Here is a 25,473-nt window from a genome sequence, read left to right on the forward strand (position 1 = left end):
TCCTCGACCCTTTTAGTCTCTAGATTCCAGACTCGTAAGTTCGGGGTGGCATACCCAAGAAAGTATCCCTCAATTGCTTTTGCCCCAAACTTTCCATTAGGATCGATTATAGTACATGGAGCTCCAAACGGTTCAAGATATGATAAATCTGGTTTCCGTTTGTGAAGAAGCTCAAAGCAGGTCTTGTTGTGCCTTTTGACTGTAAGGACTCGGTTCAATGTATAACATGCAGAGGCCACAGCTTCACTCCAGAATGGAATGAACAACTGCGACTCTACCAACATAGTCCTAGCAGTCTCGATCAATGTGCGGTTCTTACGTTCAGCGACGCCATTCTGTTGAGGAGTATAAGCTGCACTAAATTCGTGAAGAATACCTTTTGAAGTGCAAAACTCCGCCATGGCATGATTTTTGAATTCAGTACCATTGTCGCTACGTATCCGCCTAACCTTCAACTTATACAAATTCTCAATCTGAATGATCAAGTTTTTGATAATACCAAAGGTTTCACTCTTGTGTGCCATGAACGCCACCCAAGAAAATCTTGAATAATCATCAGTTATCACGAGGCAATATTGATCATTCCGAATGCTTTTGTGCTTGACAGGACCGAACAAATCCATGTGCAAACGTTTAAGAGGAACTGCCACCGTGTTGATTTTCTTTGTAGGATGTCGCTTCTTCGTTTGTTTTCCTTTCTGGCACGAAACACAGACATCTTGAAGATGGAAGTTTTTAAGAAGAACACCATTCACCAATTCATTTGATACCAAATGATTCATTTTGTGTAAGTCAAGGTGACCCATTCGTCTGTGCCAAGAGATTGAGTCTTTTTCTGTGGCTTTGGAAACGAAACATGTTGCTTGTGCAGACGTTGTGATAGCTTGGCTCATATCAAGGACATACAAATCATTTATCCTTGGAGCAGACAAGAGAATCCATTCTTTTGGAATTTTGAAGCCCGGCTTCAGCACATAACATCCATTAGCATCAAAGTGTACAAAAAATTGCTTATCACAGATTTGTGAGACACTGAGAAGATTGTGATCAAGTTGTTGCACAAAGTTGATCTTATCAAAGCTAACAATCCCATTGGATATCATTCCTTCACCCGTAATATATCCGCCCTTATCTCCAGCAAAAGCAACATAACCTCCTTTAATAGATTTGACGTCGTAGAGAAGCTTTATGTCGCCTGTCATGTGCCTGGATTCCCCACTATCAACAATCCAATGACTACTGATAGTTCCTCCTGAAACACCCTGCACATGAACTCAATTGATTAGTTGGAGATGGGGACCCAAGCCATTGTGGTCTTGGGTCTTCCATTTTCATCAACAACAATAACTTCTATTCTTTAATGATTCGTAAATTGTGACGGTCCCCCTGATTCAATAACCGTTTTTGGTTTCCAAGTCTGTTTTGTTTTACCAGTGTTATTCTTTAAAATTTTAACTTCATGGTTGTCAGAAGTTTTTGAATTTTCTGGTTTGACAGAAACAGATGTTTTGTTAACCACATCGGTTTTGATTGCCTTTTCAATTTTCTTGACCTGTTGGCATTTCTGTTTCTTTTCCCTTTCTTTTACAAGTCGGGGATCTGATTTCGATGAAACAGATCGCTTACGGTCAGTTTGGTCATGGGGAACATCAACTTTGCCTTTTTGTTTATGAAGATATGGACAATTTCGAATTACATGTCCAATTGTACCACATTCAAAACATGATCTTCGTTCAACAAACCCCGAAGTATCATGTGATCGTCTTGCTGATGATGATGAACTTTATGATCCCGAGGTACTAGGTTTTGAACAGTTTGGTTCATTTCTTTTCAACACTGTTATTTGTTTAACAAAATCCAAGTTAGATTTGTTTTCAAATATTTCGATTTTGTCCGTTCCCTTTGATTTTACAAAGTCCACCTGCTTGTTCTTCTTTTGGTTCGGCTTCCTTTGACCTCGAGTCGATGATTTTCCTTTTGGTTTGGTATGATTTTGCTGCCTTTTCTCTGTTGGTAATTTCTTATTGCCATATTGTTTTCGAACTTTGGCTTTGGAATAGGAGGACACTGTGTTACCGTAACACGTGATCCTGTCTTTCCCAAAAACTTACTTGTCGAATTTTCAAAGACTTTACTGATTAAAGATTGATTTACATTCTTAATAGGAAAATCTTTGTCGGAATAAATTTTATCATCACCAACAAGAGTGTACAGCAAATTCACACTCTCCGACTCTTTTGCAGCTGAGGACTCGATTGCAACAGTCTTAGCGGGTTTTGCAGGAGGATCACATAAAATATGATTCTCAAGAGGTATGTCCTCTTCTTTGATTTCCGCATCAGACTTTACTGGGTTAGTATCATCGGATTCATCATCAGAAGAATCAGCATCCTCAGTGATAACTGGAGGATCCTGATTTAGTTCAGTAGAAGACACACATGTATCTGCTGATACATCTAAATCTGATGATACTTCTTTCCTATATCCGAGTCCTGTTGCAAATTCCTTAACGTCTAGAGGAACAGATGGTTCAAAGAAGGTTCTATCCTCCTCGTCAGGCATTGCATCATAATTGTGTCTCACAGGTGGTGGACATTTCTTGTAGCCTATGCATGTGACATCCCGTTTCTCTTTCTGAACGTCGATGATGTGATCCAACACATAGCTAGAGCTCAAATAACTGTCTAGCTTAAGTTGGATCGCCTCACTTTCAGTTTTCACACAAGCCATTTCTTTTTGCATTATCCTCAAGTCGAGTTATATACAAATTAATGTCAGTTTGTTTTCTGGAAACCATTTTTGTTAACTCGGTTTTATCTTTCTTTAATTTCTCAATTACCGATTTAAACTCCTTTTCATGGTTTTCATAAAACATGTTGGCTTCAGTGCACTTGGAAAGATCCACGGTCAACTTCTGGTTGTGGATAAACGTCACATCATATTTCTCTTGCAAAGCCTCGTGTTTGCTTTGCAACTCACACCACTTATCATTCAATGTATCATGTTTGTCTTGCAAGTCAAATAAACTAGCTTGTAAAGCATCATGTTTGCCTTGCAACTCAGACATGTTTGCCTCTAAATCAGCATATTTAACATTTAAACTATCACAATTATCATAGATAACAGTAGTAGGTTCGTCGACACATACCTGACTTGATGAACTGTCGACATTAGCCATAAAGGCTGAATGGAGAGAAGACGAAGAATAAGCAGCTTGATCCACCAAAATAGATCTTCTTTGAGTTCCTGCTGCAGCTTCTTCCAAAAGCTCATCAATATCTACATCAACTGACGCACTTGATGTGTCATCCACCTGATCATCACTACGTCAAAAACCACCTACGACCACACATATGACAAAACCGTCCCGCCACACTTTTGATTAAAAGTGTGGCTAAAGTTCATTTCTAACATTTGAAAAACTTTCAGCCTACTTATCGTCACACATTTTACGTATTCATGTGACCATTGTATAACAACTCAAAACTTTAGCCACAGTTTAAGAAAAAACTGTGACATTTATTAATCACACTAAAAAAATGTGGCCAAATGTGATCTACGACCATGATAATTGTTTTATGTGACCAAATACACATGTTTTTAAAACCTTTAGCCACATTTTAAGAAAAAAACTTTAACATTTGTTAGCCATACTAGAAATGTGTGGCCAAATGTGATCTACGACCATGGTATTTTTAATGATGTGGCTAAAAACAGATTTTGGTAAAAAAAGAAACTAAGACATTTAGTAGCCACACTAAAAGTGTGACCAAATATGATCTACGACCATAGTATTTGTGTGATGATATGGCTAAAAGGTAATACATATGGCCACATACTTTTTTGTGAGACCAAAGGTTAAGCAATAGTCACATACAAAATTACAAGATTACATATGGCTTTACATAAACATTCGTCACACCATCATTACTTAGTTTATTTTTGTGTGATGGAATGATAAAAAATGTCATGAATAATATATGTAACCAAAGGTTAGAAAATAGTCACACTTAAAATTGCAAGATTTTGACATGGCTTTATATAAGAATTAGCCTCACGACTTTTGTTTTGTGTGATAGAAGGATAGCAAACGCCACAAATAAACAAATTTTATGTGACCAAATAATATAGAATAGCCACACGTATGTATCTAAACTTTTAATAATTTTCATAACTATTCCCACCTCTTACCAGTTCCTGGTTCCAATTCGAGAAGATCAGATCGACTATGTGAATCCCTTTTATCTATGTGATTAGCGTTAGTTTCTCAAACATGTATGTGTCATTTTCTATTCCCTCCGTACCAGAGATGAGTTCGGCTTCCAAATTGTTCGATTATAAGAGTTTTAGATCTGCAGAATTGAGTTCGAGTGAAGCAAATCTGAGGTGAATTTCCGGTGATCCTGCCTCGTATTGCGACCAGAAAAGGTAAACCCTGATTTCTTATTAATCTTTCAGTTCATATCTTATGCTTTGTTTGAACTCTAGTCTAGGGTTTCGTATTGGGGGAATTCGAACATATTGAATTATCACGTGGTTGAATAGGGGTTCTCTTATGAAAGAAAATAAATTCTTAGTTTTCAGAATTTATTTCCTTGAGTGTTATTTAACTTTGGTTTAAAACTGAAGTTGATTTGGTTTGGTTTGTTCATTGATTCAGGGTTATTTTAGGGCTGAATGAAATATTGTTATAGAATTGGAAGCTTTTGACTTCTGATTTGTTTAGTAAACCTTAATGTTGTTTGATTAATGGAAAAGAATTGATGATATCAATATCTGCTTATGAGAAGTTGATTAAATACATATTGACTAATGTTCTCTTTTGTGATATTAGTACTACGAAGGTGTATATGGCCATTGCCTTTAGCAATAACAAACAGTCCATGTAACTTGAAAATGTGGTTCTTCTAAAGAGTCTGAAAATAAGTTGATGGGGTGTATTATACAAATGTGGATGTACACATGCTATTAGTGTCAGCATATGATAGTCATGAGTATGAATTACGGTTCTGTTTGAGGTATTTGTAAGTTGATGCAAAACCTTTTACCATCACATGGCTTAGTGTCAAAACTGCTGATAGTGAGACATGGCATTTAGGTGGTTCGATAGGCATAATGAAGGTTAACATTTTTATACACGGACCCTTTGAAATCTTCAACCAAATCAAGGTATACGGTTTCGGATCCTTTGTGCTTGATCTTTGTATCATAGTTACCTAAATCGCTAGGGTAGCCACGATCCACGTATTGGATCGTGGTGTACCCAAACGCCAGTCGCTAGCGATCCAAAACGCCATGGTACAGCGATCCAATTCGATTAGGTACGGTGGTCCAAATCGATCAGGTACAGCGCTCCAATTCGATCAGGTACTGCGAATTTGATTAAAAATCTAGGCGTACCAGGTTCAATTTGGTACGTATCTGGTTCAATTTGCTCGTTGATCTTGGTCTGCAATTCGAATATGTTTGATTGTTGTTGTTTGTGTCTGATTGAAACAAGCGGGCTGGTAATGTGAGAAATGAGCGGCTGGTAGAAATATTAGGGTTTTTGTGTTGTTTAGTGAAGAAAAAGAACTAAAAAGAGAAATAGTTCGTGTGTGCGGCTGTTAAAGCATTTCTAGGGTTTTAGGTTTTGTTTTTTCTTATTCGTGGAAAAAATGACAAAGGATTTTCAATAAATCAAATAAAAAAATTAATGTGTGTTTTTAGAACTATATGTTTATGTTTTCTATCTGGTAATATGAATATTGGATTTTGGTTATTTGGATTTGTAATTTCTGTTTTAATTTGTGTATTTCGATCCGGACTCAATGATTCACCGTACCGGATCGTACCGAAATGAACCTACCCCCTCCGTACCGAATTCGTCCTATCTAGCGAATCGCGTACCCGAACCGCGTACCCGAACCGGAGCGAACCGCGAATTAGGTGACTATGCTTTGTATTTTCTTCACAATTATGTTGGCGGTATCTAGGATTGTTAATTGCTTACCGGACAATGGACATTATACTTACCAAGGAGACTGTTAATGATCTTTTAAGTGGCTGAATCGTTTCAACAGACTCTTCTTTTTGTTATTTTATCCAAAAATAATGATTCATGAACTTGCTTAGTTTCATGAATGCTCCTTGATGTGAACCATAGTCTACATGCTGTAAAACTACTTTGTGTTTGTTCTTGAAAGAACTAACAATGTTACTCTGTTCGTTTATTCTCTTCTCAACCGATGATTACATTATACTATATACATGTGGGTGTGTATATTGGTTCTGCAGTGAGCGTTTCTGTATATGTATGTGCAGTAAAAATTATTCTATTTTATAGAATCCTGATTCTCATCTCAATCATTTCTATACTGCTTGAACCCTAATTGTAATAACCTGGGTTATGGCTTACAGAAGATTCTATTAGGATGCACTTAGGTTTCTATCTATTGGTTGAGCCAATATGGTAATTTGTTTAACACTTTATTAATTATTACATTTGTTTTAGTCTATCTTTGGTTTTTTCTTGACCAACTATTTGTAATGTCCTTGTACCCTGTAAACATACATATTTTAGTGTTTTGGAGATGTCTTTATTGATATATATTTATACATGTATTTCAAGTATTAAACTTTGTTTAGTCGGTCTGTATTCTTTGAACGTGATTTAATTTCATTTTCTATGAGTCATTAATCTTGTTTCCTGTTTTGATAGGCACCACACTGAGGACAGTGATGTTAACTCTTTTAGGGACTCAAGTAGTGATGTAAGCAGTGATTACAACCTCCCAAAGAGTGAATTTTTTCAGTGGTTGGATCAGTTGTCGTTAAATTACCAACACGTCCTTCAAGAAGGCTTCTCTAGTGATGAGGGTGAATCAGTAAGACTACAAAGTTGTCTTTCATTTGAGTATTTGGAGTGTAATCAACCTTGGGGTCGGGAACCTTTGATTGATTAGGTTTGTTATAAAAAAGTGTCTAATAAAGTTCTGTTATGTGATTTTTCTGATTTATATTAATTCTACACTAATCTGTTGCATAGATACTTGATCTTGTGCGTCGCTTCATAGACTTGAAAAGCGTGAAAAGTTGTGACTTGTTTTCTTCTAGTTGGTTATCTGTGGCTTGGTACAATCTTTGTGACATCTGTTATTTTATGTTTTTTTTATTGTATTCACGACATATTATTTTGATGATTAAATAGGTACCCAATTTATAGGAGTCCAATGGGACCAACATTGAAAGATCTTAATGCTGTTTTTTACCTTTCATTCTCTTCATACACCAATCACAGGTTTGTAATTTTCTATATAACTTTTGTGTTGTATTTTGAACCTGTTGATTTGATTACTGAAACTTAAAGTCATAAGTATCAGTTTCTAGCGCTTGGATAAATTGATCACTTTAACTTTTTTCCACAACGATGTCTTTTTTGGTTATTTTCTTAATTTATCGGATTATCAGAGTTTCTCAAACACTTGAATAACCTATAGGGGTCAAAGCCTGCTTATTGGGATTAAGGGTGTAAACGAGCCGGGCCGAGCCCGAGCCCGACTAGGCTCGAGCTCGGCTCGTCATGTTTTTATGAAAGCCTACTTATTTGAGTTCGAGCTCGGCTCGGCTCGAGCTATTTTGAGAACAGCCTCAAACGAGCTAAAAGTTCGGCTTGAGCTCACTTCAATATCGCATAAATGAGTCAAAACTCAGTTCGAGCTTGGCTCGCCAATTGTATCATCATCATTATTATATTTTATATAAAAAAGCTAAAACCTTGTTCGGGCTCGTTTAGGCTCGCGAGCCTAAACGAGCTTTGTATATCAGGCTCGAGCTCGGGCTCGATAACTAAACGAGCTCTATTTCAGGCTTAAGCTCGGGCTCGGGCTCGTTAAGGTTCGGCTTGTTCGAGCTATTTACCGAGCCGATCATGAGTAGCTCTCGATCTTTTGGGCTTGTTTACACCCCTAATTGGGATACTATGGACCAATGGAGTTATAGGAGAAGCTGGGTAGTAATATTTTTTTTCAAATCATTTTCTTGAGTATTCTGAGCATTAGTTTTGTCAACGAGTCTTTTCTATAGGACAATCTTTTTCTTCTTTTTTTTTTGTACAGTTTAATGAACATGTGTTTTGGTCCATTTGACTACCATGACCATTTCTGCATGTGTAGTGGGTACATGGTCAACAGTATTTTATTTCCAAGTGCAATTTAGAACTGACGGTCAAATGGTATTATTATTTTGTATTTTTTTCTCTTTTCCCTGTGTTGATTATATTTGTAAAAATCATGGATAGTTAAGAAGATTGTGTTTTGCAGGCTATGGATATTTTCACAACCTCTTCGGCTAAGAGCATTCGGTTGAAGGTGGCTGGGTTTGGCGGGGCGAAACGGACCTGCAGAAGTATCATTGGAACAACTGGGTCACTCGTAAAGTGAACTACCTAACATGGAGGGCTGTGTTGGGGACGGGGTGTATCGCTACTAAAGAAGCTTTGACGTGAAGAGGTTTGGCTTTAGATAACACTCTTTGCGGCAGGTGTGAGCTGGTAATTGAAGATGTGAATCACATTTTTGTCGATTGTTTATCGGCTAGAAGTGTGTGGTGGCAAATCTGTAGATGGACTAAGGATCAACCACATTATTTGTCACCTATATTATATATTTATATCGAGTGGAATTGCTTAATGTTTTACTTGCTTCGTAAAAGTTGCAGTATAAGCTTTTTCACTAGTATAAGAATGTTTTCACTAATAAAAGATAAATTATCAGCATTCATTTGTTAAGATATATTTATACATATGATAGTTTAAGTGAGAAATAAATATATCAATGTTAAAGTTTGTTTATTTTAGTTGTATATAATTTTGTTTCAAAATATACGTAATTCTAGACATCTTTAAAGTTTAATCATGAATGTTATAATGTTATATATGAATAGTTCTGAGTATAACTTTTGTAGCGTTATCAAGTTTTAATGTATACTCGAGCTTGAGCTCAATACTCGATTAAATAATACTCTCCGTTTAAAAACCACGCTATTTTAACGTGTTTACGAGACGAGACTAAACCTGAAAATTATTGGTGGTTTAGCATACGAACCTAAGCGCAAGTTTCACTTATCGACCTTGTGACCCTCAAAGAATAATAGTAGATCATATATGTTGCTCCAACGGATCACAATGGACAATAGTAGGTGAATTCTATATGTTAATAGACTATATTGGGTCTTAATAGATCACAACGAACAACACTAGATTATATATGTAATAATGGACCATATTGGGTCTTAATTGATCACAACGGACAATGGTAGGTGAATTGTATGTCTTACTTGACCATATTGGGCCTTAATGGATTACAATGGGCAATATTAGAGCATATATGTCTTAATGGACCATATTGGGCCTTAAGAGATCCCAACGGGAAATATTAGGTGAATTATATGTCTTAATGGACCATATTGGGTCTTAATGGATCATAACAGACAACTCTAGATGATATATATCTTAATGGGCCATATTAGGCCTTAATGGATCACAACCAACAATAGTAGATCATATATGTCTTAATGGACCATATTGGGACTTAATGGATCACAATGGACTAGTAGATCATGCATATGTTCAACGGGCCTTATTCGATCATAATGGACAATAGAAGATCATACATGTCTTAATGGGCCATATTGGGCCATAATGGATCACAATGGACTATAGTAGATCATGCATGTGTTTAACGGGCCTTATTGGATCATAATGGACAATAGAAGATCATACATGTCTTAACGGGCCATATTGGGCCTTGTTGGATCATAATGAACAATAGTGGATCTAATATGTCTTAATAGACAATATTGGGCCTTGCTGGATCATAGTGGCCAATAGTAGTCATACATGTCTTAAAGGACAATGTTGGGCCTTAATGGATCACAATGGACAAAAATGGATCGTACATATTTTAATGACCATATTGGGCCTTAATGAATCACAATGAAAAATAGTAGATCATATTTATCTTAATGGACCATGTTGGGTGTTGCTGGATCACGGTTGCGAATAGTATATCATACATCTCCTAATGGATTATGTTGGGCTTTAATGGATCACAATGGACAATATTGGGGCTAAATGGATCACACTAGCCAATCATAGATCACACATGTCTTAATAGACCATATGGGGCCTTAACGGATCGCAATGGACAATAGTAGACCATACATGTCTTATTGGACCGTATTGGGCCTTAATGGATCATGATGTCCAATAGTAAATCATACATGACTTAGTAGACCATATCGGACCTTAATAGATCACAATGGACAATAGCATATCATATATATCTTAGTGGGTCATACTAGTCTTATTGGATGATAATGGATAATTGTAGATCATATTTATCATTTAATGGATCTTATTAGGCTTTAATGGATCAAAATGGAAAACAGTAGAACATATTTGTCGTTTAATAGATCTTATTGGGGCTTTAATGGATCACAATGGTCAATAGTGGATTATACATGTCTTAATAAACCATACCGGCAAACTAAAAAATACATGACTATTATTAAGGGTGCAGAAGAACTGAGTCAAGCTCGACCAGGCTCGAGCTCAAGCTTATTTAACTTAATATAGTTTTTTTATAATATTATAATGCTATTTAATATTATTTTAATTTGTACTTAACATATTAAGAAAAAAATAAATAAATAATGAGTCCGGACTTGTTTTCTAAGGGGCTGTTTGGTAGCCTCTTAATGACTATTCAGATGCTACCTCTTAATGGTTTAAAACCTTTGAATGAATAAGAGGTGACCTCAAGTCTGAATGGTTAAGAGGTAACCTCTGAATGGTAAATCGTCACATGTCACATTCTTCTACCTTCTCATTGGTAAAATTCTTAATGGTTCCATTAAGAGGTAGCATCTTAATGACCATTCAGAGGCTACCAAACAGCCCTTAAATGTGCTTGTTTTTAGACTCGAAGACTAATTTTGAGATTTTTCTTCAAATCGAGATTGACTAACTTACATGTAGCTCGACTCACTTACACCCTCGAGCCTTAACTATTTGTTGTCTATGCTCATATCCGATTTATTTACCCAAAATTCCTTTCCCTCCTACCAAAATCAATCCTCCCTTCCCAAAAATTCATTTCCCTCCTAACCAAAATAAATCTAAATTTTCATTTCCCTCCAACAAGATTCACTTCCCCCAGTCAATTCAGATGAAAGACCTTAGCCTCCCTTTACATACTCAGCCTTTAAACCGCAACCCTAATCCCTTACAATCGAGTATGACGATGGTGGTTATGACAGTGGTTCTGGTTGCAATGTTACATCGACTGATGTTTAGGTCGAAGGTGATGGTGTCGTGAAGGTGGGTTTGCGGGAGAGGTGGTTGTTGACGGTGGGTAGGAGCTGCGGGAAAGATGGAGGAAGCACCTAAGATTTGAGGAGGCGATTACGATCCCAGGCGTTCCGTGTGACGATGTGAAGGTTTTCGTCAGCTTCCTCTATTCCATTCGGTAAGTCTCGAACACACGCAGATGATTCTATTTGTTTTAATCTCCGTTAGAACCTATAATTACTTCTTGATAGAGTGGATAGATTTATATACTTGATTCATGAATTATTGATTGATTGAGTGATAACAATGTTTGAATTGGTTAACTTTTGTAGAGCACCAATGTCTCTTGCTTTCTGCGAAACATAATAATTGTTTAAGCTTTGCATTCCAGCAATTAACATAACTATTATATGAAATTAGATGTTCATTAATAACTATGAACAACTTGGTAAAAATTCAATTCTCAAATGTTAAAGGTGTTTTAATAATAATGAAGAGATGGGTCAATGTGTGTGAAAAATAACAACAGGGAGTATTTTGCTTGAATATTAAATTTAGGCTACTTTCATGGTGCCATGGTTGACAATTGATTTGCCCATTTGAATACAACAACATAAAAAATGAGTTTTCAAGATCGTGTGCTGGAAGATGAAACACAAAGAAAAAAAAGTTAGGATTTCAATCTTCAAAACAAATCGAACAGAATAAAAAAAGCATGTGGCTAATGAAACAAAATTATTCCTATTAAAGAACTGAAATGCCAACCTCTTTTAGAAATCTGAGGAGCTTTATACACTAGACTACACTTTGTTTGATAAAATATGTGCACTCAATCCTTAAAAATGATTGTTGTTATATGCTCAAAACAAAACGTCGCTTAACCCCGATCTACACTACATACCTCCACCCCCGATTATAAATTCATTTATATTTCATGTATTCTTGTATCAAATAGTAGATTGGCTTGCTGTAAGCTTCAAGAAAGATGAAGGCATAGATCTACTTAAGGGCAAGCAAGCGTCACAAGGCTTGACTGAGACAACTAAAAAGACTAAAATGGAGCTTTCAACTTTGACACAAGCAAATATTAGGTATTTGTATTATTAAAGTTTTCGTTCTGAATTTATTTTATGGAAATAAGAGCATTTTGTATTCTACTTTCATTTATTTTTTAGTTTATTTTGATTTATGTAAGTGTGGGTTCAATAAATTTTTAAAGAAAGCATAACAAATCATTGCTTTTTAAACAGTCGATCTATAAGTGTGGGTTCAATAAACTTTTAATGAAAGCATAACAAATCATTGTTTTTTAAACGGTCCTGCCAAGGAATCTCCTGCTCAGACAAAAGGTAGTGGAATAGAGAAAGCGGATTAGCTGGCAATAATCAGATGTCTTAGTGATAAATGATAATCACCTGCTTGCAAGTAATTGCTTTGTTTCTGGAGGTGTTTTCAGTTTGAAGCTTTAATAATCAGATGTCTTAGTGTTTTACAAGTCCTTTAAGGAGTCGATAGGTTTAGTGAAGCTTTAATGATCATTTGATTAAAAAACACATTATTGGAGAAAAAAATGATGTTCAGTAAAAGTAAAACTGAAGAAATCCTCTCTTATTAGGTTAAATTCTGGTTAAGACTTCTGTATCATTTCTGATATGATGTGCTAATGCCTTGTGCTTCTTCTTCAGATTGATGGAAGTGTTCCAAAGACACGAGTTACTACAAATTGTGGTGTATTGAAGCCAAAAGTTGCTGCAGCTGAATATATATCTCAAGTGAGTAATTATGTTTTTTTCTCTCATCTATTTTACTATCCATGTTAATGCCTATGTGATTTATTGGTATTTTAGTTAAATGAGGAAGCACACTCTTCATTTGTAAAGAAGTACAAAACTATAATGTGATGGCAGTTGTAACATCAAATATTTGAGGTTCATATTCTTTTTGGTTAATCAGTATCTTGAGCTCAGATTTTTAATTATGTGGCAGTTGTAACATTAAATAACAGTTTTTTTTGACAAGTGCCTACAGGACATGCTGACAATACAGAAATTGCTCTTACAATGTACAACTGAACCTTATGTATTGTCTGGAGGTTAGAAGATTTTAATTTATACGGATAATGTACATAGGCTACTTAAGTAGGTAAAAGGCTTCATTAAGGCCAGAAAAGTATTAAAACATTTCAAGAGCCACATATTGATTTGTTTTCTTCATACTGAATTCCAACAAAAAACTTGGTGGAGAATTGCAAAATGTGTTCAAATTTATAGCTTGTGTCGCATATAGAGTTGTAAAAATAACAATATTCACCGTGAAAGAACCAACTTTTGATAGATGAAAGGGCATTATTAGCATGTTACAACTTTTAAAGTGACAAGCTTTTAAATTTAGGGACGTTCTTGTTATTTACAGTTTTTTGGCAATTCATTTGCCTCGCCATAAAGGATACCTCAAAAGTGGTATTTAGTGTAACTTTTTTTTTACTTATACTTCATTTTTATCGAGTTCTTTGACTTATACTTCATTTTCATGATACTTGCCACCATTGGCCCAACTAGTTTATTATGGGTACTTTTGATTTTGGGTCTGAATTGACAAACATTTGTTTATCTTGCAGGTTGATTCAAAATTTGATTTGAGTATTAGTAAGATGATGTGGAAGACAAGTGTTCCAACTATGGATGTGTGAAGCATATATATGTTGACAAGTATGTGTTCTAGTTCTTTATCTTAGTCTACTAGGATGAACATATGTTTGGTGTGGAAATTACCATAACATGGGGTTTACAAGTAGCATGAATAAAACACTTGGAGAATCATACAACATCAGAACTGTCCACCAGCTACAAATTTTCTCCTCACCACAAGAGCAGTAATGTGGCCACGAACCCATGGATGCAAATTTGCAGCACTCTTAAGTCTAAAACAGTGAGTATATGGACTTGAAGAAAACAGTCTTGAAATAGTTATTAGTTTATGTGTAAAGTTGTTTTCCTTTGTAACTTTTGTAGATATGTTTTGATTAGAAGTTAATGTTTATAATTAGTATTACTATTTAAATTAAATACTTATGTATGGATTTTGGGTTGTTATTGTTAGTAGCATTTGGTTTTTAGTTTTCTCATTTTACGTTAGTTTTTATTTGACAAAAAGTGGAAAATAAAATGGGTAATTACACGAAAATGGTCACATAAAACCACATAAAAAAGTGTGACCAAAGTTTAGACAACACTCACACATAGAATTACAAAATTTCATGTGACTATAAATAAACATTAGCCACACCATAGTCACTTAGTTTCTTGTTTGTGTGGCGGAATGATACCAAACGTCATGTAAAAAAAGTTACGTGTGATCAAAGATTAGACAATAGCCACACATAAAATTACAAAATTTTGTGTGACTATAAATAACCATTACCCACACCATAATTACTTTGTTTTTTATTGTGTGACGGAATGATACCAAACGTCATGGGAAAAGAAAATTATGTGACCAAAGGTTAGACAATAGCCACACTTAAAATTACAAAATTTCATGGCTATAAATAATCACTAGCCACACCATAGTCAATTTGTTTCTTTTTTGTGTGATGGAATGATACCAAACGTCATGGGAACAGAAGATTATGTGTGACCAAATGTTAGACAATAGCCACACTTAAAATTACAATATTTGGTGTGGCTATAAAGAACCACTTGTCATGCTATAGTTACTTTGTTTTTTGTTGTGTGACAGAATGATACCAAACGTCATGGGAAAGAAAGTTATCTGTGACCAAATGTTAGACAATAGCCATACTTATAATTACAAAATTTAATGTGGCTATACATAACCATTAGCCACACTTTCATCACTTTGTTTTTGGTTTGGGTGACGAAATGATATCAAATGTCATGGGAAAAACAAATACGTGTGACAAAATATTAGACAATAGCCACGCCATCATTACTTTGTTTTTATTGTGTGGCGAACTAATAACAAATGTCATAGGAAAAACATATATATGTGACCAAAAGTTAGACAACAGCCACATTTACAATAAATTCATGTGACAATATAATAAAACCGACCACACTTATAATAAATTCATGTGGCTGTTGCTACCTTTTAGCCATACTTAATAGACAAAATGTTTGATTACAACTCTTTTTGTCACACTTTTACTTAATTGATGTGGCTAAAACATACTTTTTAGTAAATATATGTGACTATATAATACAAACAGACATACTTTAATTAAATTTATGTGGCTATTGCAACCCTTTAGCCACACTTAATTGAGGAAATGCTAGATTTTAACCAAAAATGTTATTACCCTTTAGCCACACTTTTAAGTTCTAAGGCCACTAAAAAGTGTATGTGGCCGTATGATACCTACGATGACTCGAGCTTTGGTCACACTTGATATGAAAAAAATATATGTGGCGAAAGACATATAGTCACACTTTTTTGGTGTGGCTGTATCCCTATTTTGGCGTAGTGCATCGCCTGAACTCGAGGATTTTTCATCTGAACTTCTGCTGTAACCAGAAGAGTCTTCATCCTCAGAAGATTCACCACCATTGGCGGAAGATTCTCCACCATTGGCGTGATTTAAAGCCTTGACAACCTCAGCAAAACACGTTGTTCCATCCGGAGCATCACCACTCAACTGGATTGACCAATCACAACCTTCATCTACTTGAACCACAAGTGCCTGGTTGGCATTTGATGGTCCTGCTTGGCTTTGGTTGTTGACAGGTATCAACGTACGCTCAGTATTCCTGTTCTGATTTTGCTGGTTGCCTTGGTTTCTGAAAGGATTCTGGTTCCCATGCTGTGCTGGCTTTGTGCATTCCCTTTTAAAGTGACCCCGTTCACCACAGTTAAAGCACTTTACAGCCTGCTTATCGAACCCATACTTGGTGTCTTTCTTGCTTTCCAAGCTGGTTCTGCCAGTTCTTTCCATGAAATCCTTTGCCCTTCTCACAGCACTAGCAAAGGCCCACTTGATGTCCATCAAATCCATCTCTTCCTTGTCAATCTGCTGATAGTCTTCTTGTGTCAGATTAATGTTGCCAATCTGACCTTCCACTAGCCCACAATACGCACTCACTAAAGTGTTAAGCAGCTCCATGTGTTCCTTTGCTACTTCCACACTGACCTTTGAAAAGCTTGAAGTGTCGAGCCGTACTGTATTTGGCTTAGATTGCTGACCAGCAGATGACGTGCTTCCATAACACGCTTGTTGTTGAGCAGGAAGTGGATTCCCATATAGATCAGTAGCTACAGTAGATGGCCGATAGACTTGTTGTTGAGACACTAGCTATAGAGGATTTCCATACAAGTCTGTTGTCAGAGCTGGCTTGACAGGAACCTGTATCTGATTCCCATACAGATCTGTGCTTGTGACAAATGCCGTCTGAAGAGGAGCATGAGAGACTGGTCTTGCAGAAGAGGTGCTTGAGGTTCCATAATACATCTCTGGATTCTGTGGAACTGGAACCTTCTTTGCCTTTAGAGTTTCCTCCTGATCCTTGTTCTCTAAAAGCTGCACGAAGTCGTTGATTTTTGTTGTAGCCAAAACCCCGTTGTATTTCAGAATTTCCAAGAAACTATTCCATTCGGGAGGCAACGCATCAGCAAACTTCTTCACTACCTCAACTGGAGTCGTCACAACCCCAAAATTACCTAACTCTGTAAGCAAGTGATAGAACCGACTTGTCATGTCTCCCAATGATTCCTTGTCCATACACGTGAAGCCATCGAATTCTTTCTTGAGTAGATCGTGTCGCAATTGACGTGTTGCTTCATTACCTACTCCCCTGGTCTTTAACGCATCCCGCAACTTTTTCGTTGTCTTGAAACTGACAAACTGATGGTAAATATCTTTGCTTAACGCCTGAGTAAGAATGGCGTATGCTTTCTTTTCAAGATCATACGTCTTCTTTTGATCTTCAAGAAGATCGGCAAACGTAGCAGCAGATGAAGCGGCAACCTCTATTGTTTGATCGAAATCTGTGGTGAATCGTAACCATAATTCCGTATTTTGCCCAAGCACATATGTGTAGAACCTATCAACCCATCCTGGATACTCATTTAAATGCATCAACTTTGGAGGTCGATTCAAACTTCCGGTTTCACTTTCGCTCAATAGAATACTTTGAATACTAGGCGTCTGATTTGATACGAAAGCCCATTGACCGGTTGATATAGCGTTTGTTTGCGAAGAAGTGGATACGGGAGATTCAGCCCATGAGGGAGATAAGCTTGTGTTTCTGTACTTTCCCTCATCCAGAGACGGAGTTCCCCACCAACTAGGATTCATATTTGATCAAGAAAAATGAATACCTGAAAATCACACCTCAAACAAACAATTAGATCACAATTGCAAACCTTCTGTTTAAAAATTCCAAGTGTTTCGACGAAACCAAAATTCCACGAAACAGACTTAGAAGTTGTTATTATTACGAAACAGATTTTGTAAACTTGATTGACGAAACAAGAAAGTCTTGGTGAAACAGAAGTCTTGACGAAACAGACCAAAAACAGATTAAGGGCCTAATCGACGAAATAGACTTTTGACTATTAGTTCGGCGAAACTGAAAGTTGTTATAGGCTTTCAAGTTGTTATGGGCTTCCAAGTTGACGAAACAGGCCCACTCAAATGTCTTGACGAAACATAACTCTGTATGTTATTGACGAAATAAGATGATGTATGGGCCTAATATTTGTTCGGCGAAATGGCGGCCCAAAAACAAATTAAAAAGCCCAAATGTCTACGAAACAGATTATAAGCTCAATTGGTCGACGAACATGAAATGTGTTTCGCCGATATTACCTGTTTCGTCGAAAATGAAAATGAGATGTGTTTCGCCGATAGTGTTTCACCGAAAATGTTTGATTCGTTGAAAATGCGTTACGTTGGAAAAGGTGTCAGAGGTTGGTAGACTTTTTCAAACTGACCTTATCTTCTGACACACACATACATGCTTTCGGCTTGTTTCACCAAACAAGTAAGGTTCATAATATTTTAATCAGATTACAATTTTCAATACACAAACACTTTCACATATAATTTTTAAAGATCAAAAAGTGTGAAATGTGAAGAACACTATGAAGATGATATGAACACGATGGGTTTTCCGGTGAAACAAAACTTTCCGAAACACACGATTTTGCTAAAATGTTTAATAAAAACCAAAGACTAACATATAAGCATGAGAATAACACGGTTTTTAACAAAACATAAAGCAAAAACACAAGATATTTGAAGATTTGACCAGATTTTTTAAGATAAAATAAAAGCTTCAAACACCCAAAAAAACACCCGAAAACACTCGGTTTTAACAAGGAGAAGAGCCAAAGCTCTGATACCACTTGTAGGTCCGGCTAGGAGGATCTAGTCGCCTAATCCTTGTGTACAAACCAACCCGGTTGTGCGGAATCCAACCGGAAAGTCAAACCGAGATAGAACACGCAAATACACGACACACAATATTCACCGATTAACACCTCTGTATTAATACGTATGAAAGGTTCAGTTACAAGCTCAATGTTTACAAATTTACTCTGCAAACTCTCTCACAGTGTGTGTGTGTTCTGTGCTCTCACTTATGTGTTCTCTCCAGAGTCTCTCTTTTCTTATCCACAGACTGACTATATATAGTCACAGACACCACCAAACAAAACTAAACTCGGCGAATCAGACTTGGCGAATCAGAAACTTGGCGAAACATATTAAACATTGACGAAATGGAAACAATCAACGAATCACATTCATGGTCGACGAAACTGAGTTGTTTCGTCGACATGATTCTTGTTTCGTCGCCATTGGGCTTGGGCCCAAGTGTGTTTCGCCAAACTGTGTTATAAGCCCATGCTTGATTCGCCTAGATTGTTTAGCCCAAGGACCAAAGCAGAGTCCTTTATGTCTTGGCCCAATATTCTTGAAGTCTTCTTGCACACGACAGAGGAAAGTCGTTGCTCGAGCCGACATGCGTCAAGTCGAGTCGCGTCCACAACCATGTATCAACATCATCGTTTAAACGTAATTGGTTTACTATAATCGTCGTTCTATTTATATATTCTTCTATCATTTCGTTCTCCTTCATTCTTAGGGCATCGAATTCACATCTCAGAGTTTGAAGTTTTACCGTTTTCACTGTGTGTTCCCCTCTGTATGCCTTATGCAGAACATCCCATGCGTCTTTAGAAATTTTGCATGTCGCGATTCGTTCGAAAACAATCTCGTTAACTGCTTGAAAGATAATGTGCAGTGCCTTCTTATCCTTCTTGACTTTTTCTTTATGAATGTTTCGATCGTTTTTAGACGCTTCGTTTGGAATTTCATTGTATCCTTCTTCCACGATTGTCCACAAATCTTGTGATTCCAACACCACCTTCATTTGTATGTGCCAGTGGTAATAGTTTTGCCCAAGTAATGTTGGAATTTGAGTTTGAATGCCTCCGTTCGCCGTTGTCATAATTACGCTTGTTGGATTTTGAAATTGTGATGTTGAAGGTTTGTTTTGAACGATTTGTAAGATCTGTAAGCGCAGATCGTTGTGGCTCTGATACCACTTTATTGAAACTACGATCGTATATTAGGGTTTGGAATGGAAGAGATAAATGTGTTCTTGATTAGAATTGGTGAATCATAATGTTAATACAGAAATTACATATATACTCGACTGATTAGTTTGATAACCACCTCTAACTATGCTAACACAATAATAATAATAATAATAATAACGTTATATAATGACATAATTAAATATACTATATCTAGCTTATTCTCGTTCTTCTAATAATATTTGTATACATTTTATTGTAATCTATTAGATAACTGTCATATAAATTTTTTTCCACAAGATGTTCCGGACATTGGGGAACGAGAGGTGGTGGTTGGTTTCAATCAATAGAGGCATTAACCATAAAAAAGAAAACAGAACATATGTATTAGAAGTAACAAACACTAAAGATAAGTTGGAAACATATTGGCTAGCTCTCAACTCTAGACAACACCTACCAAACTTTTTTTGCTGTTGTCAAACATTGGTTCATGTGAATTATTGAAACCTTAAAAGCAATGGCTTGTTTATGAGGAAGGAGGGAGTATCCCACCAAGGAATGATGAGAACAACGACAATGCGCGTTGTGGCTGGTAGCTTGGAACAGTATGCCCTGCGCCCCTAACCGTTATGAGAAGCAGTCCTTTATAAGCCTCCAAATACCCTCCAACCTATTGACATGAATCCATTATAGTAGAACAACAAAACATTATTGTGTAAGTAGTCATGTAATTTTGTTTATTCGTTAAAACCACATTTTGTGTTATAAAAACTGTATGTGCATATCAAATAATCATATTCTTAACTAATGAAAATAGTTAATCATGCAAACTAGTGAGTTCAGTGCTTACCTCCTTGTTGAGGTACCATGGCCGCCAAGCTGTCTTGATAGGAAGATTGAGGGCGTTGATTGCGTACCTTGAAGAAGTAATTGGAACCTGTGCGTCTACATCCCCGCTGTGTAGTTAAGATGCACAGAGTCATTTTTATTAGTTGTTATGAATTACCAACAACCAGACATATCTATAATCATTTCTAGTGTAGATAATGCTTGCCTGAAAATCCATAGGCGCTGCCCATTCGCAATTAGATACTTGATTATTGGCAAGATAGTCACTGCACGGTCATTCCAGCTTGTGATAACATCGCTGAAAATATTTTTATTATGCGTTTTGTAGTCAGTTATGACATAATTCGTATCAGTTTATGAGACTAATTAACGTGTTATACCTGCATAAATCCCATGATGTAGGTTTGACATGCAAAGCCTTTTGCACCATGGAGTCATTGAAATAGAATTCAAGGATATATTGCCAGCATGGATCAAAATTGTTAACCTGAAAGAACCAATTTAAAACAATGATACCTTCTATGTTGCATAAATTGGGTAAGTGTGAGATACATGGTTATTATCAGGTGTGTGTTGTACTCATGGGAAGCATGACGTCATCATGCTGTTGGAATTTTGTTTGGCTGCATCTGCTTCAAATTTGCGACAATGTTCTTCGTTTGTTCTTTTCAGTTTCGAACTCATGCACGCGAATTTTATACCAGCGTTAAACTCTCAATCACTTAATTAAAGAATCAAAAATTAATATTGTATACATCATTGGCTATTGAGAGTCTCACCTTTCAAATATTTTGCCTCCACTGGTCCTCCGTTTTTTTCCAATTACAAATTGATGTTTTAGGGCTTTTGATCAGAACGAGTCAATTGGTGTAAAACTTAACACGAAACGACGCTCCGAACAGCTTGATTTTTGTTAATTGAAAGTTTAAACACCTGAATTGAAGCACCGATTTCGTCATTTAGGCCACCGTTTTGAGGTAAGTTTTATATCTATCGATTCGTATCCTTGTTTTGATCAAAAACCCTAAAAAATCATTTTGTAATTCGGAAAAAATTTAACTCCGTTAGGTCTTTTTAATTGAGGGCCAGTGGAAATTAGATATTTATTTAAACATGTATCTAAAAAGAAATTAGATATTTATTTAGAAAAAATATATTGAAATGTAGAAAAAACCCGTGTATTTAGATTTAAAAAGAAATTAGCTATTTATTCAAACATGTATCTAAAAATATTATTGTTTTCATAGGTGATGAAATGTGGATAAAGGCCTTACAGAACCAGGAATAGCAGAGGTATTTCTTTCAGCAGGGGTTAAGCAAATTGGTGCATAGATGTTGTATACATCAACATCTCCCTTCTCATTCCAAGCTTTGTCTATTATATTGTCGCACATGGCCGACAAAGAATTGCTCGCGAAGTCACAGTATTTGAAGATGGCATCATGTGTCGAATCAGAAATTATAGCATGACTCCACCAATAATCATACTTACCTTTTTGATACAGTTCTTCATCGATCACTGCATTTCCTATCTGCAGGCTTAAACCAAGTTTATTTACATTCATCCTTGTAATACAGTAGAAATTTATACAAATAGTATGCATGAAGTAAACATACTGCGATCCCTTTGATATTAATCATGGTTTGGTTTGTTTTCTTGTTGTTCAGAAGGATGGTGTATGCGAGCTGTGGCACATAATGTCCGGCGTAGCTTTCTCCGGTGATGTAAAAGTCACGAGTTTTGTACTGAGGGAATCGTTCGAGCCAGTTAACAAGAAAAATGTAGGCATCATCAGCAGTGTTCTTGTCACCAGATTTATCGTAATCAGAAGTTGTATTAGAGTACGAGAATCCCACTCCAGCAGGAGACTCGAGAAATAGCATATTTGCAACTGCACATATGTACCATTTTCTATGTTTATGATCAATGTCTTATAATAATTAGCAAGGGGGTATAAAAGCTGGAATGGAATCTAACCATTGCTCCATGCATAATCATTCATGAAGAGTGTTTTTCCATCACTATTGATTCGGAATGGACCTAGTTCTGACATCGCTCCAATAAGTGAAGAACAACCTGGTCCTGTTAAAGGACAACAATTAAAATTATTTGGTGCACTAGTTCAAACTTGAAAAAGTTCATTCTTCTTTCAACTCCACATAGACAATTAAAAACTAGCCGTTATTATTCAGGGGCGGCTCGGCTATACAAAAGAGTTAGGTTTTGCTTCGGCCCCATATTTAAGGGCGCCCGAAAGTTTTTTATGGCTAGACTATGCTTGTCGCATTCTATTATTCCTCTCCAATCAAAATTCCGTCAGTTATCACTCTCAACTTTTCCGTTGTAATTGCTATTTATCTTTTTGTTCTTTTTAAAATTTTATGTTTTCACAAATTGGATGTGAATTGAGTTAGGGTTTAACTATGTTTAATTTTCAAGTTTTAACAAAAAGAACAAAGAATCATTATACTTGGAAGGGAGTTCATTTCATTAAAACTCACATCAACTATAACTTGTTTTATTATGTGCTTTTTAGAAACTGTACCAAAAAAATGTATGCGTGTCATAATATTCCTACGTGTTAGGATTCTAAGCAAAAAAGAATATTCTATTTTACGGAAAAGGATTCTGATTTTAGAATCCACTTCAAGCCAAAAGGTGGCTGAGCCGCCCTCGTTAAGTATGGTTGTGTGCTACTTAATTACGATGCAATAAATAAATAAATATGTATGTGCAAAATCACCTCCATTTAGCCACAAGACCAACGGTTTTGTAGACGAATCAGTAGGCGACTCAACAAAATAATAAAAAAGAGCCCTGCCAGCGTTCGGATTGACAGTAACATATCCGGAGTACTGACTGAAATTGACACCTTCAGGTTGGCCTGGCAATGCCGATATCTTGTCGAGCTCTGCCAAACCGTCTTGAGGTGCAATGTAAACCGGAGAATACTCATCAGTAGCTTCCTCTGAAACCATCCGTTTATTATTATTCGGCGAGTTTCTAGAATGTTTTGATTTTAGAAACTTGAAAAGCCTGTTTGCTTGAATATCAGCAGTACATAACCCAAACAAGGCTAAAATGCAAACTGTTGCCTGAATAAGTTTAATCATCTTGTGTGTTACTTTTTAGCTTAATTCAACTGCTTGTATATAGTATACAGACGTTTAGTCGTATGGCGTCTTATATGTTGATGTGATCAAAGATCTATAGAAACTGGTGTTTCAGTAACTGTTAGAATTTCATTTTTAAATATTTTTCAAGCCGGCCGCTTTAGCAAGTATCCTTTTGGAGTTGACTTGATCGTTTATATTCTATAAATGATGCTCCGGGCTTTCTGATTCTTGTCATATTTTAATAATTGGTGTTCTTCAAATTACAAAAAAAAAAAAAATAAATAAAAAAAATATGGCAGATTGTGTCTCTTCTGATGTCTCATTCTCTTAAAAAATTCAGCTCTACTGATTAAACAGTTGGATTTAGAAAACAAGTAATTAAGTTCCTGCTTTTCAACTGTTAATGTAAGATATTTTAATATTGACATCAAATTATTGTCCTTTCCTTTTTTTTAACCGCTAATTTCTTTAATCCCTTGTCGTCTATTATTATTATTATTATTATTGTTATCATTATTATTATTATTATTATTATTATTATTATTATTATTATTATTATTATAATTATTATTATTATTATTATTATTTGTTATAATTCATGTATAGTGTGACATATATAAGTTAGACTAGGTTATAACCCCGTGTTACACGGGATTGAATAAATAAATTTTATATATTAAATAATAAAAAATATATCTTTAAAAACCTCATTTATTGTACGGGTTGAATAAATATAATTTTATATATTAAATAATAAAAAGTTATATATATAAAACCATAATAATAAGATAATTACATCTTTAAAAATATACGCATTACACTGTAATTTTAATTAATAATAGATATAATCTAGAAATAGTTTATATCAACTAACAACTATAAATAATAATTTGCAAACATTTACGTTACCTAAATCTTAATCAATTCATATTTCTTTAAAGAAATATCTTTCGGATAGAATCGATAATAAGATAATTATTCAAGAATTTCCAACTTGTGTCTTAAAACATAAATTGATTAACATTTAGTTAACGTAAATGTTTGCAAATTATTATTTATAGTTGTTAGTTGTGTCTTAAAACATAAATTGATTAACATTTAGTTAACGTGAATGTTTGCAAATTATTATTTATAGTTGTTAGTTGAGATAAACTATTTCTAGATTAGTAGAAGAGTTATCTATAATTTTGGAAATAAATGTAGCCATATCGATCGTATTCTTGTGTCATGGAATTTTGTGAATGAATGGACAAATGCGAAGTATAGAGCTCTTGCTAGGGAGGAATCAGATCATTGCCCGTTAGTGTTGAAGATTGAAGCACGGAATTTTGGGCCTAAACCTTTTAGGTTCTTTAATTCTTGGTTATCCAGAGACGGGTTAAGTGAAGCGGTTGATAAAGTGTGTTTGGAGGACTTTGGCTATGGGCCGAAGGACATTATCTTGATGAAGAAATTTAGGAGGTTGAAACAGAGTATATTAGAGTGGCAAAGAAATTGGTCGAAGGTAGAGATTGAAGAGGAACTTAATTTAAAGGCTGAATTATGTGAGCTAGATGAGTTAATTGATGAAAGGGATTTGACCGAAGCCGAGACGTGGGTTCTTGATGAAGCTAAGAATCGGC

General features: G+C 35.7%; 2 protein-coding genes and 2 long non-coding RNA genes across 14 annotated transcripts; 2 read left to right on the forward strand and 2 right to left on the reverse strand.

Moving 5' to 3' along the window:
- Positions 1 to 4,105: 4,105 nt before the first annotated feature.
- LOC110929064 lies at positions 4,106 to 8,828 on the forward strand. Of its 4 annotated transcripts, XR_002586821.2 has the most exons (5): positions 4,109 to 4,428; positions 6,701 to 6,944; positions 7,028 to 7,113; positions 7,190 to 7,279; positions 8,301 to 8,828. It is a non-coding gene; the product is annotated as an uncharacterized LOC110929064 (long non-coding RNA). The 4 variants fall into 4 exon arrangements; XR_002586822.2 differs by lacking the exon at positions 7,028 to 7,113 and having other exon boundaries at positions 4,111 to 4,428; XR_004888426.1 differs by lacking the exon at positions 7,028 to 7,113 and having other exon boundaries at positions 4,115 to 4,428; positions 6,701 to 6,866.
- Positions 8,829 to 11,097: 2,269 nt separating this feature from the next.
- On the forward strand, positions 11,098 to 14,451 carry LOC110929065. Of its 8 annotated transcripts, none has more exons than XR_004888432.1 (6): positions 11,098 to 11,507; positions 12,288 to 12,420; positions 13,015 to 13,101; positions 13,177 to 13,257; positions 13,335 to 13,421; positions 13,947 to 14,451. It is a non-coding gene; the product is annotated as an uncharacterized LOC110929065 (long non-coding RNA). The 8 variants fall into 8 exon arrangements; XR_004888433.1 differs by having other exon boundaries at positions 13,349 to 13,421; XR_004888430.1 differs by having other exon boundaries at positions 13,358 to 13,421.
- Positions 14,452 to 19,239: 4,788 nt separating this feature from the next.
- Positions 19,240 to 19,797, reverse strand: LOC110931535. The gene has a single exon (XM_022174922.1). The coding sequence runs from the start codon at positions 19,795 to 19,797 to the stop codon at positions 19,240 to 19,242; it is 558 nt and encodes a 185-aa protein (XP_022030614.1).
- Positions 19,798 to 20,247: 450 nt separating this feature from the next.
- On the reverse strand, positions 20,248 to 23,872 carry LOC110931536 (serine carboxypeptidase 1-like). Its single transcript, XM_035987468.1, has 8 exons — positions 23,479 to 23,872; positions 22,713 to 22,817; positions 22,352 to 22,626; positions 22,009 to 22,266; positions 21,115 to 21,221; positions 20,940 to 21,032; positions 20,736 to 20,841; positions 20,248 to 20,555 (listed from the first exon to the last, which is right to left on the reverse strand). The coding sequence occupies exons 1-8, from the start codon at positions 23,846 to 23,848 to the stop codon at positions 20,412 to 20,414; spliced, it is 1,458 nt and encodes a 485-aa protein (XP_035843361.1). The 5' UTR covers positions 23,849 to 23,872; the 3' UTR covers positions 20,248 to 20,411.
- Positions 23,873 to 25,473: the final 1,601 nt, after the last annotated feature.

This window comes from Helianthus annuus, chromosome 3, assembly GCF_002127325.2.
Source record: "Helianthus annuus cultivar XRQ/B chromosome 3, HanXRQr2.0-SUNRISE, whole genome shotgun sequence".
Lineage (NCBI taxonomy): Eukaryota > Viridiplantae > Streptophyta > Magnoliopsida > Asterales > Asteraceae > Helianthus > Helianthus annuus.